At 38.9% G+C, this 15892-nt stretch overlaps 1 protein-coding gene across 1 annotated transcript in view; it reads left to right on the top strand.

Annotated features, from left to right (window-relative positions):
- Positions 1-3696: 3696 nt before the first annotated feature.
- LOC124555014 (molybdenum cofactor biosynthesis protein 1-like) overlaps positions 3697-15892 on the top strand; it is a 61616-nt gene continuing 49420 nt past the window's right edge. Inside the window, exons 1-3 of the mRNA XM_047128759.1 lie at positions 3697-3825; positions 4980-5200; positions 9358-9613. Of these exons, the coding sequence (XP_046984715.1) occupies positions 3697-3825; positions 4980-5200; positions 9358-9613 (606 nt within the window). The remainder of the gene's footprint in view (positions 3826-4979; positions 5201-9357; positions 9614-15892) is intronic.

Here is a 15892-nt window from a genome sequence, read left to right as displayed (position 1 = left end):
AGTGGATTTAGGTTGAAATGCTATGCAGATGAAGAGGCTTACAAAGGCTGGAATAGGCTGGTGAGATGCACCAAACCAGTAGCTGGATGAAGACCACAACAGCAGACTTCAACTCAGTTTATTGATTGAAATCCAGCTCTTGCCGAAATTAGGTCTCTGTCTCTCTCTCTCACTCTCTCTCTCTCTCTCTCTCTCTCTGACACACACACACACACACACACACACACACACACACTCTCTTCCTTCTAGCTACCACTCCATCTCTCTTACCAGTGTGTTCGCAAGGTGATGGGACATATGATTCATGCCCGGATGATATGGTGGCTCGAGTCTCACAATTTTTGATGAATGCACAGTGTGGCTTCCAACACGGCATTCTGCAGTGGACCGTCTCATTATTTTGCCCATCCATGTCATGAATGGTTTTCTGCAGAAATCCCATATTGTCGCTGTGTTTTTCGATTTGTGAGAAGGCCTATAACACCTGCTAGAGAGCTAGTACCCTCCATACTCTTCACATGTGGGGCTTCCATGGCCACCTACCCTGTTTCCTTCAGACATTTTTAAAAGACTGAGTTTTCGAGGTGCATGAAGGGTCTGCCTTGTCGGACACCTTTATCCAGGAAAATGGTGTGTCTCAGGGTTCCATTCTGAGTGTCATTCTCTTTGCTATCACCATTAACCCTATAATGGCATGTCTTCCACTGGGCATCTCCGGCTCCCTTTTTTTTGACGATTTTGCCTTCTATTGCAGTTCTCTATGAACCTGTCTCACTTAGTGGCATCTTCAGCAATGTCTTGATTGTCTTTACTCCTGGAGCATTAACAATGGCTTTCGCTTTTCCACTGACAAAACTGTCTGTATGAATCCCACGAATGCTGACTGCAAATTTGTATGTCCGTCTGGTTATTTGACCTGTTGTGCTGCCATTCACAAACAGCATTCCAGGAGGTGTTTTCCTACAGGATAACACTTGCTCACATACTGCTGTTGTAAGCCAACATGCTATAGTGTGTCAACATATTGCCTTGGCTTGCTCGATAACCAGCTCTACCTCCAATCGAGCACATATTGGACGTCATCTGATGACAGCTTCAACCCATCCACAAACATCATTAACTGTCCTTATATTGGCCAACCAAGTGCAACAGGCATGGAACTACATCCCACAAACACACACACATGACACATGTACAACAGCGTATCAGCATTTACATTTACATTTGCAGTGGCTTATCTCACACTCACATTGATCTCTGATCCTGCAACGTTAATCACTTTACATACATTGTCTCAACAAATATATTCCTGGTATTTCATTACTCTACATTAATTATTTTTGGGTGTTGCAAATTTTTCCGTCAGTGTACCTGGCCTTTCTTTAACCATCCCTGGTGCAATGCAGAATTCACTTCCCAGTAGCGAGAAAATGCCGTTTTTCCAGTTTTTAAATCAGATAAATTGCCTCTTCAAACGGACAGCTGTCGTGCAGATTGTTTACTCAGTGTCCTGCAAGTTACTTGAACATATGGTTAGTCGAAGGCTGGATTGTGTCCTTGAATCCCCGGATCTTTTGGCTTCGATCCAGGGTGCTTTTCGCCAAGGGCGCTCTACTGAAGATAATTTAGTCCACTTGAAGTGTGCTATCTGAACAGCTTTTGCTCAGCATCAGTTCCTTGTTGCAGTTTTCATTGATCTGCGTGTATATCTTATGATACCACATGGTGCCATAACGTCCTTTCCACCTTAAAGGAGTGGGGCCTCCATGGCCCACTCCTGATTTTTATCCAGAACTTTCTTCCATGTCACACTTTTTGGGTACAGGTTGGTGCCTCCTGTAGCATCCCCCCCTGCAGGAGAAGGGGCTTGCACAAGGTTCTGTTTTGAGTGCCACTCTCCTTTTTGTGGCTATCAATGATCTGGCGGCAGCTGCATGGCATATGGTGTCCCCATCTTTCCTGTTCATCCACGACGGCTATTGCTGGAGGCAGAATGCAGGGAGCAATACACCAAGCACAATCCTGGGCTTTCACTCATAGCATCCATTTTTTGCCTGCCATGACCTATGTTATGCATTTCTGTCATTGTGTTTTTTAGGACCGGTCTTTGATGCCTAGTTGACATGGGTTCCCCGTCTTTGTCAACTAAAGCAGACATGTAGGTCGCACCTGAATGCTCTTCTATGCCTCAGCGACACTGACCACGGTGTGGTCCACTCTACTTTGATATGGCTGTATGCAGCATTGGTGAAGTCACACCTAGATTACAGGAATCTCTCATATGACTTTTCATCAGCTTCGACATTACGTCTGGATTCGATACACTATTGTGGGGTAAGACTGGTAACAGGTGCCTTTGGACTAGGCAGCAGTTCCACTATTGTGGGTTCTGCACCATCAAAAATTGATGGCAGCTGCTCACCCATAGTACCCTAACTGTCATCTCCTCTTTCCAGATACGAGATCTACCTCCCAAATCGGCAACACAGATCTGGGGTTAAGATCACCAAGTTAGAGTCTTGGTCCAGCACACAGTTTTAATCTGCCAGGAAGTTTCATATCAGTGCACACTATGCTGCAGAGTGAAAATCTCATTCTAGAAAAAGCTTTATCTATAATTCTCTTTACGTATTGGCTATTTTCTTCACATATGGGGGACATGGTCTCATCTGAAAAGTGAAAGCAAGCCTGTAAAAGAAAAGGGGGGGGGGGGGCAGTACTCAATTCTTGAGCAGTGACCCTCTTGTTTTTTTTTTTTTTAACCTTTGCAATTTGGGTGAGTTTATGTTCAATCCTTGCACCCAATTTACTCTTTCATCTACCTACTTTTTTTCTCGCCAAGCAGAACGATATTTATGCCCATTGCTTAATACCTGTTTGTATAACTTACAATGCTGGTATTTATGAATTTTTTAGCATTTGACTCCGGAAAGACCATTTTTCTTTGTAGTGAGGTCTTGCCAACAGCAAATTTTCTGGATGGAAAGTCGCTCAATCTGCTCATATACTTTAAAATTTAAAAGTAAATCTAGCAATGCTAGAATGTATACAAAATACTGATATGCCCATTTTCAAGTTGTTGTTTAAAGATTCGCGACTTTTAAAACTTACGTAGATTATCTTTTTGATGATAGAACTTTACATAAGAAGTTATTAAGAACATTGTGCATATCACATGATGAACAATTGAATGACTAAAGCAATGTTATCAACCCTCATTCATTGACACATGTAATAAATTCATCAAAACAGTGAAGTTCAGAGCTGTTATAAAAATTTCTGAAATTAAAAGTATACATTGCCTAATGAATGTATTATTTTGATGTGAAAGAACACAATAATTATTATTTTTGGAATGTAATAATTCACTATGGCTTCATTTTAATTCTAATAAGTTTCGCACTGTAACGAAACATTGTCTAAATGCCTCTCTCTCTCTCTCTCTCTCTCTCTCTCTCTCTCTCTTTCTCTCTCTCTCTCCCTCTCATTTGTAATAACTTACCGCTGTTATTTTGTATTGGTATTGCAGTCATTACATTAAAATTGGCTATATTGATTCTGCAATTTATACTATTATGTTATTGCTAAGAATTGATTTAAAGAATAAACGTATATATTTATTTGTAAGATATTGTAAATTTATACCACTGGAACTCTTTCAAAATATTTGATTGCGTAATACTGCCAATAAATACAATGACTTTCTTTCATCTGTTTATAATTGTAATAGATGTTGGACACTTTGACTCCAAGTATGTTATACAGAAACGCAGTGATTTTTTACAAAAGGCAAAACTATGTGTTCGAAGAATTGTGGAGAGGAGGGTACGTGATGTATTTTAAGTAGGTTATAAAGAGTAACTATAACAACAAAAACAATAAATTATTGATAAATTTATTTAATTGAATAGATAAAAAATCTACTCACCAAGCGGCAGCAGAACATACACATAAAAGACAGTGGCTCTTCCAGACAGAAGCGTTGAAGGGGAAGGAAGAAGGGTAAAGGAAAAGGCCTGGAGAGATCCATGAAAAGGTGTAGATTTTGGGAAAGTCACACAGAACTGCGGATCAGGCGAGAAATAGAAACGACACATGTCATATACCAGCTATTATGTAAACACTGTTCAGCTTTCTACATCTGCATGACTACCACCAAATTATCAGTTAGGATAAATGGGCATAGGCGTAGTGTATATACTGGGAACTCACAATATCCTGTTGCAGAGCATGCTTTTCAACATGGCATATGTGACCTCGGCACTTGTTTCACCACACATGCCACCTGGATTCTTCCGCCAGACACCAGTTTCTCAGAACTCCGCAGGTGGGAACTAGCACTAAAACATGTCCTTGGTTCTCACCACCCACCTCGCCTTAATTTACGTTAATTTCTCCTGTCTCAGCTTTTCTTCACTGTAATTACTCTTTGCTTCACTCCGTTTTAGCTTTCTACATCTTTCATTGTCTTTCCCGTCTGTTTTCACTGCCCCCTCCCACAGCTGTTGCATACAATACACTTAGCTTCTCACTCTTATTAACTCATGTACAGTTTTAGTAGTAATCTCTGTCTTGCTTATTACCCTGTCTTCCACCTTTAAGCTCTCAGGTTTCCGAATCTTGCCCGATGCACTCCCCAACAATTAGTCTCTCCTTCTCATCCTGTACGGTAAGTCACCCATGAGCCATGTTTCTGGGTAACTTTACCAAAATCTACCCCTTTTTTTAGACCTCTCCAGTCCTTTTCCTTCACCCTTCTTGCTTCCCCTGCAACCCTTCAGCCTGAAGAAGGAGTCACTGGCTCCAAACGCTTGCCTATCACAACAGTGTTTTATGTGTGTGTTCTGCCATTGCTTGGTGAGTAGATTTTTTGTCTATCGAATTAAATGATTTTATAAAGAGTACCTGTGTGTGATGTTTTTATTGGTATACAACTTGTTATAAACAAAACTTATTTTTATCATTTAATATGTTTCCAGATATTTACCAGTGGTAAAGATGAAATTGGGTTGATTGTACTTGGTTCTGACAAGACACAGAATCCACTTGGTTACCCAAATGTGAGTGTGGAATTTCCTCTTGCACTGCCTACATGGCAGATGATATCCTTTGTGGAGAAAGCTTTACATGAAAGTGAAATAAAAACAGATTGGATAGATGGTGTTGTTGTTGGCATGCAAGTCTTGAAAGATGAGCTAGAGTAAGTATTTAAAGCTGTCTGTTTCATGGCATTCCTGGAACATGTTCCAGAATGTGTGTTACACAAATCACAGTGACATAGTTGTGACTTTATAAACTTGAATCAATATGTTTTTGTAATGAAAAAGAAACAGAAGGCACAATACCTGCAGAAATAGGAATTTTTTTTGTGTGATTTTACTGTATGATGTTTTTTACAGTTTTTCAGTTCAATAATTAAGGAGGTATTGATACAAGGCTTTGCCAAAAACCCATCTGTCACCTACAATTCCAGCCCTGTCACTGGCATTCCGTACCCCACAATATGACTGGGCCACTATGAAAGCAGCCACATCATTGTCAAATTCACTGAAACTACTGCATAGCAATTTGCTTGAGTATGGCTGCAGTTGTGGTCTTCAGTTTGGTTTAAGCACTGCATCAATACCTTCTCTTTATAGCACTCAGAGGTCGCGATCTGCGACTGTTTTTACAAGTGGCAAGAGAACTTTTCCTCTAGTTCTTGTTTTGTCACTGAAAGATGCAAATATTTTAGAATGTAGTGCCCTATGTATATCTGTTAGAATAGCCACAAGGTCTGAAAGTTATTTTCAAATGATTGAGCTCTTCTACAGAGTATTGAAATTCACAGATACTTCCAACCTGGTCCACCAATGTCTTACATACTCCTCTTCCTCCATGGATTGTTTCCAGCATTTGGAGATGAAACATTAGGAAGCAAAACGTGCCTTATAACCAAAATCGAATGAACATATAATTAAATTAAACAAAGATGTAATGTTGCACTCTCAGGTAAGACTGATCTTGAATGCAAAGCAAAAGTGGAAATTAAATGTACGCTGCAACATTCATCTCAGTTTTTGTTATTGAAATTATTCACAGTGCCATAGGGAGAACTGAGTTTATGTGTTTTATAGAGTCAGATACACACTGTGGCACAGGGTGCTGTCCGTTATTCTCCTGACTATGATGTCCAGGAATGGTAGTCTTCCTTCTTCTTTGGTCTCCATAGTGAATTTGATTTTGTGGCGTGTGGAGTTCAGATGTACAAAGAAGTCAAGAAGTTTGTCTCTTCCATGAGGCCAGATGACAAGTGTGTTATCCACATAACAGAAGAAGAAGAAGAAGATGGATTTCCATTTGGATGACATCAGGGCCTCTTCCTCGAAGTGCACCGTAAACATATTCACAATCTCTGGTCAGAGTGGGCTGCCTATTGCGACTCCATCTGTTAGCGGGAGGGGGGTGTGCCACGAGTCAGTGAAGTGGGAAAGTTGACCAAGTAATATGCGTGACGTGTCATACCTCGACCGATATTGAGAACAGAATAAAAAATTCAGAGGCATTACTTTTCAGCACTCCCATGCATATTCTGTATGCAAGAAAGCCGGTTTCTCATTCAGAAATTCTATTTCAGTGTTGGTTGTGTACACAAAGACCGTGTTAAGCATAATGGAAGAAGGAGAAATGTTTATCAGCATTCCAGATTTGGCAGTGGCAGGCTCATGGTCTGGTGAGACTCTGGTTTATTGTTTCACTATATTGCTGCTTGCATTGCTCAGAATCTCATTTTGTGCGAACATAGATTTGGTAGGTTCAGGAGGGCCATGCTAAATGCCTTGCAGGGCCTCCGTAGTGCCATCCAACTAGCACCTGAGAGGGCAGACAAGTGTTCGCTCATGCGTACATGATCCTGCAGTGAAGTTGTGTACATTTAGTCAGGAAGTGGGCTTGTATACAGTGAGACAAGTATCCACACATACAATGTGATGGCATCTGGAGCAGCACAGACTGTCAAGCCATTAATGCAGCTCTAGAGAGAGTTGAACTGACAGCGGTGCAACTGACAACAATGCCAGACAAAGGAATGGCACTGTGTCATTGTATCAGATGAGTCTCGGTTCTGCAACATCGTCACAATTGATGTACTTGTGTGTGGAGGCTCTGATGCCAACAGACCTGGCCAGATTGTACCTGTCATTCACATGCAGGTCCAGCATGTGATGTGATGGTATGGGGTGCAACTGGATACATGTCACAACCTCTGGTTCACATAGCCAGTAATTTGGACAGCAGCCATTGCATTTGTGTTTTGTTAAGGCCTATCGCTGTACCCTATTTTCAAGGGCTCCGTGATGTTATCTTTTAACAGGATAATGCAAGACGTTACATCACCTGATCTGTACTGAGCTACCTCGATACAGAGAGTGTTCCACTGTTGCCGTATCCAGCATTTTCTTCAAATCTGTCACCTGTGGAGAACGTCTGTTCACAGGATGCCAAGAGATGGGTATGCCACCAGTCGCCAGCCACCAGTCACCAGCCACTACAGTTGGAGAACTCTGACATATGACATACAGTTGAGTAGCATGAAATGATGTACCCACGGCTGTAATCCAACCTCGATTTGATATCCAGTGTGATGAGAGCTGTTCTGCTGTTCCAGTTTCAATACTGAAATTCATATATTATTTTTATGCTGTCCTAACCAGACTGGACTGTGGTGTCATACAGCATAAAATATCTTACAATGTGTTGAATCAGTGATGAGAAGTGTAGAACAGCCAGCAGGGGAAAGATGTTGACAATGAGACAGCTTTTATGTAGAACAGCAGTACAGTGTTTCACAGTGCATAATGCTTCCGCAGATTGAGAACAAAATGTGTGGTTTGCTTTCATCCATTTTCGCAAACATAGCCTTGAAAAATAATGTTGACATTACTGTGCATTTCACTCTGAGGCATATTGCACTCTGAGAATGTTCATCGAATTCAGTTACTTTGTATTATATTTCAGCAACAGTGACATAATAGCAAATTGGACTGTATGAGTTTTTATGGATTATTTTTCCAGAGACACACTACCATTTCTTCAGATTTATTTAATTTGGGTATAAATCCTTTCCAGCATATATGCTGTACACAAAATGTTGAACATAAAATGTAGCTATCTGCTGATTTAACATCTTGCTGAGTATACCAGTACAATGTTTTGTTGTAACAAATAGTTCAATGTATTTTACACACTTATAAACTTATTTATACAGTTATAGTAATTTATACTATTACATTAATGTTGTACCTTAATGTTCTGGAAGATGATATTATAAGGAACGTCATACTTTTCCTGGATGATAGAGTTGTCTATAATGAATTATTGCCTGAAAAAAATCTGCACAAATTTGAGTCAGATCATAACATTTCAAATTGCTCCAAAGATAGGCAACTGAGTTTAAGTTTTCAGAAATGTAAATTGGAGCACATCACAAAACAAATAAAAGACAGTATTGTATGACTACATTATCAAATAATCACAGTTTTAATTGGTCAACTAATACAAATATCTGGATGAAATGAAATGGTGACATAGACTCACTTGTAGGCAAAGCAGAATGCAGACTTCAATTCATTGGTAAGATACTGGAAAATGCAATCAGTCTATAGAGGACATTGCTTACAAAATACTTGTGTGGCCCATTCTAGAATATTGCTTAAGTACGACCCATAACAAATAAGGCTAATGGCAGACATTGAATGTATACAAAATAGTGTAGCATGATTGATCATAGATTTATTTGATGCATGGGAGAGCATCAAGAAGCTACTAAAAATTGGAAATGCCAGACAAGTGAAGATAGACACCAAATATATGACAAAACCCAACTTATGAAATTTCAGGAACCTGTATTAAGCGAGGTATTTAGGGATTATACAATAACTACATATGTATCACTCCTATAGGGACCATGAAGGCAAGATTAATTACAGCATGCACAGAACTATTTAAAGAATCATTCTTCCCACACTCCACATGAGCATTGAATGGAGATAAACCATAATGTGTGGTACAACAATGTACTTTGTCGGACAAACCCACAGTGGTTTATACACTGTGCATGGAGACATGGAATGAGTTGACAGTAGCTGGGTAATGGTTCATATTGATTCCCATTTCCCTGTTGCAGTAGGTGATCTTATGCCTCTAATTATTTTTTCATTGCTATCTTAACTTGCATTCTCCAATTCAGTTTATTAACCCTTCTTATCTCTTTGTATTAGGGCAAATGTACAGTTAACTTTTAAGGAATTTGTATTTTCAATTTATCAACTGGAGTTTTGTTTCATATGCAGCAACAATGTTACAAATTATTTGTTTCAGTTTCTTTAGAATAATTTGCTGTTTCACAGGTGCCTTGAAGAAAATAAAAGATCTCGAAAGTGTCTTAATGACAACCGATGGCCTCATGTTGACAAGACAGCTGGTTGCCTTGCAGAGGGCAGGGCTTGACGGTCTGAACATCAGCTTAGACACCCTGCAGTCCCAACGCTACAACCAGATCATGAGGAGGAAAGGCTGGAAGCGTGTCATGGCTGGCATAGATCTAGCCTTGCAACTTGAATACGAACCTGTGAAGGTATTACTAGTGCAGCTGTCATCGCATGCAGACTTTCATAAACAAAAGATATAAATCTGTTGTTAAGAATGTCAATACAAGAATCACCATTTTAAAGTAGTACGCCCTCACCCTAACCCCCATCCCCGCTCCCACCCTCACCGCTGTCTCCACACTGCAGCTGTAAGTGAAGGAAGGTATATTAAGACAGAAGAAGTAAATTTTAGCTGACGATGCTAACAGTTTCGTAGTTTATACAACATAAAAAAGTATGGCTTGCAAGTTTACCAATTATTGTCAACATGAGGCCTACGGTTGTCATTAAGACACTTTTGAGATCTTTTATTTTCTTCAAGGCACCTGTGAAACAGGAAATTATTCTAAAGGAACTGAAACAAATAATTTGTAATTGGTATCTTATATTTTCCTCCCAAGAGAGCATTATGAAACTCAAGATCTTTACAGTTTCTCTTTTTTTCTTTTGTGTCTTTAGTTTAAAATAAGTATCCTCTATTGTGGTGCCATTTTGAAAAAAATACTCGATTGTTTGGAAAAATTATTCTTAATTCTATAGTCACACTTTTGTTGTATCTAAGTACTACTGGTTTCAGTAGCATGTACCAGCATCAGTTCATCTTATTATCAAAAATTTCTTTGCAAAATAAAAGCTGACCATTGTGGCCAAGCGGTTCTAGGCACTTCAGTCCGGAACCATGCTGCTGCTACGGTCGCAGGTTCGAATCCTGCCTCAGGCAGGGATGTCCTTAGGTTAGTTAGGTTTAAGTAGTTCTAAGTTTGGGGGACTGATGACCTCAGATGTTAAGTCCCATAGTGCTTAGAGCCATTTGAACCATTTTGCAAAATAAAAAGCTTCTGTACAACTGCAAACTAGACATACCATTTTCAGGGTGCAGTTCACATCTATTGAAAGCACAACAGTGACCTTTACTTTTAGTAGATAAGACACCTACTGGGGTAAGTGACTTGATGACTGCACACAAGAAGTTGTCATTTATTCCATATGTAGCTACCATGTAGACTCACTTTTTTCGTATTTGTTTGTCCTTACTCTTCCAAAAGGTTAAACCTTGTCTCTGCAGCCACAGCTTCCTCTCTTCAGCAGTTGTCTTCATCTCCATGTGTGAAGAAAATCCCATTCATTGATCACATTGTTTAAGTAGGATGTTCTCAGTCATCCCCTTGTTTTCTTACCTACGATCTTGCCTTCAGAAATGTTTTTTAAAAGATTATCGTCTCCAGTTAAGTGTCCAGTGTATTTTGCTTTGCCCTGGCCTATAACTTTCAGTGGTTTTTTTCTTCTCTCCTATTTCCTTTAATTTTTCTGTCAATGCAGCTAGTTCTTGTACTTCTCCTCCAGAACCACATTTCAGCAGGTTTGAGGCGAGCTTCCTTTGGCTTTTCTAATGTACAGATTTTGCATCTGTGTGTCAGAACACTCCACACAAAGGTCTTTACAAATATTTTCTTAATGTGGAAGCTGATATGTTTATTCAGTTGCAGCTTCTTCTTATTTTGGAAGGAATTCTTCACCTGTGCTATTCTTTTCTTGAATGCCTTGAAATATTGATTGTTTTCTTGCAAAAAGCTACTGAGATATTGAATTTCAGTTGCTTTCTTGAGTTGCTCATTGCCTGTTCTTGTGTCAGTCCTACCTCCACCTCCTTTCTTGTCTGTAGCCATAACTTTTGTCTTCTTTGTATTCATTTTTAGCTTTAGTTTTACCATTTCTAGATTTAAGGCCTGAAACATTTTATTTAGTTCCTACTTTGATTTACTATTGTGATGTCATCAATCTGCAGTGTATATGCATGCAATTAAGTTTCCATATCAACATCATGCTCCAAAAACCACCTAACTGTGTGTGGCAGGGGGTACGTCTCATGCCACCAACTGATCCCCTCTGCCTTGTTCCACTTGTGAACAGTGCTTGAGAAGAATGACTGTCAGTACACTTCTGTATTATCTCTAACTTCTCAAATTTTCTTCACGTGATCATTTCGTGAATTGTATATGAGAGAAACTATTATGTTGTCACACACTTCTCGGAAACTACTCTCTCGAAATTTGGGTAGTAAATCTTTCCGTGATGCACAACTGCACTCTTATGGCATCTACCACTGGAGTTGCTGAGCATCTCTGTAATGATCTCACAGTGACTAAATGATCCTGTGACAAAACACTCCGCACTTCGTTGGATCTTCTTTCTCTCTTCTGTCAGTCCTACTGGGTAAGGACACAGGGGTAATTTACATTCACTTAAGATTCTTCCTGTGGATGTTAGTCTGGCATCTGCTTTTCTATTGCAGTTTTATGTGGTCATTCCACTTTAAGGTTGCTCTGGATAGTTACTTCTAGATATTTTATGGTAGATTCTGTTTCCAGCAATTTGTCATTAATAGTGTAGTTGTACAGTATTGGATTTCTTTTCCTGTGTGTGTGTGTGTGTGTGTGTGTGTGTGTGTGTGTGTGTGTGTGTGTGTGTGTGAGTGATATGTTACATTTATTTATGTGCAGGGTCAACTGCCAGAGCCTGCATCATTCACCAATCCTCTGCAGGTCATTGTGCAAATTGATACTGCCTTCTGTTGTTGCTACTTTCTGATGGACAAGTGAGAGTACCTGTGAACAATATTAAGGAGCCTCTGACACTTTCTACTGGATCATTTATATTCATTGTAAATGTAATGGTCCTATCACATTTCCTTGGAGTATTCCAGAAATTACCTTTTGATTCTTGTCATCTTTTCTTTGTTGTTGTTATTACTTCCTTGATGAAAATATTAAGGAAGTAAGGTGATAGAAGGCACCCGTCTCTCACTGCCCTTCTGGTTTTCCTTCTTTCATATCCGGTTCAGTACTCTGACTTTTGTATATACTCAAAATTAATCATCTGTCCTTCCACTTTGGACATTACTTTAAGGAATGATGATATAATGGTAATCTGTTTAATAAACAATATTTTAACGATACACTTTGCTTTCCAATCATATAGTGGCTTGATGATGGAATTTGATACTGAAATTAGTAATCATTAGACAAAATAAAAGTGAAGCTATAATAAAAAAAAGTAATATTTTGGATCATGTCAGTTGTTGTTCCAAACAACAGCATGTCAGGAATAGGTTCAAATGGCTCTGAGCACTATGCGAGTTAACTTCTGAGGTCATCAGTCACCTAGAACTTAGAACTAATTAAACCTAACTAACCTGCCCGAGGCAGGATTCGAACCTGCGAACGTAGCGGTCACTCAGTTCCAGACTGTAGCGCCTAGAACCACACGGCCACTCCGGCTGTCCAGGAATAGGTACTAAATTATTTGTCCGCTGATGACTTCACAGCTTAGAACACTAAAACGCAAATGTTAATTGTTTGTTATGTGCCCTGGTAGAGTTCACAACTGTTTACAGCTCACGATTGGTTGTTGGAGATTGGGCGTTACTCACATAGTGTATTTAGTGCACAGTGCAGAAAAAGGCAGTGTCCAGAAAAAAAAAACAAGTGTAAAGGAAAAAGTTTCATGACAGGATGTTGTGTCACCATACTTGGAAGACAATTATAGCCAAAGACAGAAATTTGAAAGAAACTGGCTCATTTGAGCTGCGGAGACCTAGTCGAGGATTCTCAGTAGATAATTGTTAGCACAGTAGAATTTATAAAGAGACAATGTCAGTTCATGTGAGGGAAGGTTGATTGGTAAGTACCTATCAGCTTTCTCATAAAACTCACAATTTGAAGAATACACATCAAGGAAAAGGTAGAAGTCCAACAGTGTCAAATCTAGACAATAATATCGATCATCCAGCAGTTTTGCAAAATCCCCAGTTGTACTTACTTTACTTACTTACTTACTTACTTACTAACTTACTCAGATTTGCTGTGTACCATACAAGGAACTGGTTTCACAGAGTTCACTCGATCAGCTGCCAAGTTCTCACCTTCCTCCAAGTTTGTGTCCATGCATTGAAGATTCATTGCAAAAGTTCCAGGTGTTAAAAGGTCTTCCTGTACATCTGTATCTGTCCATTGATTTCCACAACAGTGTTGATTTTGGGATTCTTCCACCTTACATGCGTAGAACATAACCTGCAATCTTCAGTCTTCTTTCAACAATAATTACGTGCAGGCTGTGTAGACCTCGTATTCTCAGCACTTCATCGTTTGTAACTTGGTTGGGTTAACATCTTCAGAATTCATCTCTAGCATTGTTGGTGAAAAATATGGAGACTGTGTGCTGATTTTACTGATATTTTCCAAGTCTCACGCATATAAATGATAGAGGAGTACAGTCAAAGCTTTGTTGACATATTACAGACCTAATTACCATATGGACTGATTTTCCAGTTCTGCTGGTGATTTCTGCATCTGTGACCTCATTATTACATATAAAGCTACCGAGATATGGCAATCTGTCAACATCTTGTAGTATCTTCTATTGCACTGTAATCAGGGAAGAGACGAGTAATTTCCACTTACTTTGCACATTATGTTTGTGCAATTGAAAGGATACCAAATAAATTAAAAGGGTGGTGCACAAAATATGTCAAAACTCAGCTGCAGAAGCAATGAAAAAAAGCATGTCAAAATTTAAAAGAATGCAAAATCTCCAAGATTAGCGATGTTTTACTGAAGCTCGAAACTTAGGGTGGGTTTCAGTGCAAGATGTGTTTAATAGTTCCCATAGTGAAACTTCATTTTGAAATCTGGAAGAAAATCCAAAGAGGTTCTGGTTGCATGTGTAGTACACCAATGGCAAGACACAACCAATACCCTCACTGCTCAATAGCTGTGGTAATGTTACTGATGACAGTGCTACTAAGGCAGGGTTACTAAACACGGATTTCTGAAATTTCTTCACCAAAGACAACAAAGTAAATATTGCAGTATTCAAATCAAGAACAACTGCAACTGTGAGTAACTTAGTAGTAGCTCTCCTCAGTGTAATAAAGCAGTTATGTTTCTTTCAGAGAATGCTGATACAATAGCTCCTTTAGAAATGATATATAGCTGCTCATTTGATAAAGATCCATACCTAGAGACTGAAAAGTTGCACAGGTCACACCAATGCTCAAGAAAGAAAAGAGGAGTAATCTATTAAATAACAGACTCATATCACTAATGTTGATTTGCATTAGGATTTTGGAACATATATTGTGTTTGAATATTATGAATTATCTCAAAGATAATGATTCATTGATAAATAGCCAAGATAGATTCAGAAATATCGACCTTTTAAAACACAGCTAGCTCTTTAGTCACACAAAGTAATAAGTGCTGTCGACTGGGGATCTCAAATTTATTCCATATTTGTAGATTTCCAGAAGACTTTTTGAAACAGTTCCTCACAAGCATTTTCTAATCATATTGTGTGCCTATGGCGTATTGTCTCAGTTGTGCAACTGGATGTGTGGTTTCCTGTCAGAAAGGTCACAGTTCATAGTAATTGATGGAAAATCATCAAGTAAAACAGAAGTGATATCTGAAATTCCTCAAGGAAGTGTTATAGACCACCTGCTGTTGCCGATCTACATTAACAATTTAAGAGAGAATCTGAGCAGTCCTCTTAGATGATGCTATCATTTACAGTCTTGCAAATCATTTACTGTCTTGTAAAGTGATCAGATGATCAAAATGAACTGCAAAATGATTTAGGCTACGTATCCATATGATGCAAAAAGTGGTAACTGACCTTAAATAATAAAAATTGTTATGTCATCCGCATGAGTAGTAAAAGGCATCTACTAAATTTTGGTTACATGATAATTCACGCAGATCTAAAGGCTGTGAAGTCTACTGAATACTTAGGAATTACATTTACAAATAACTTAAATTGGAATGCTCACATAGATAATGTGGTGGGAAAGCAAACAAAAGACTGTGATTTAATAGTAAAACATTTAGAAGATTAGGATTACTAAAGAGACTATCTACAACTATACTTGTCTGTCCTCTTTTGGAGTATTCTGCATGGTGTGGGATCCTTACCAGATAGGACTGACAGAGGACATCATTTAAAAGTTCAAAGAAGGGCAGCTCATTTTGTATTATTGGCAAACAGGAAAGTGCACGCCACAGATATCGCATGTGAATTGGGGTAGCAGTCATTAAAGCAAAAGCAATTTGCTGGAGCAGGTTCTTAAAATTTCAATCATCAACTTTCTCCTCCGAATGTGAAAATATTTTGTTAGAGCCCACTTACATAGGGAGAAATGATCATTGTAATAAAATAGAGAAATCAGAGCTTGTACGGAAATATTGAAGTGTTTGTTTTTCCTCAAATGC

The sequence above is a fragment of the Schistocerca americana genome, chromosome X (assembly GCF_021461395.2).
Source record: "Schistocerca americana isolate TAMUIC-IGC-003095 chromosome X, iqSchAmer2.1, whole genome shotgun sequence".
NCBI classification, from domain to species: Eukaryota; Metazoa; Arthropoda; class Insecta; order Orthoptera; family Acrididae; genus Schistocerca; species Schistocerca americana.
The sequence above is the reverse complement of the archived record's forward strand: the minus strand, read 5'-3'. Positions and strand labels throughout refer to the sequence as shown.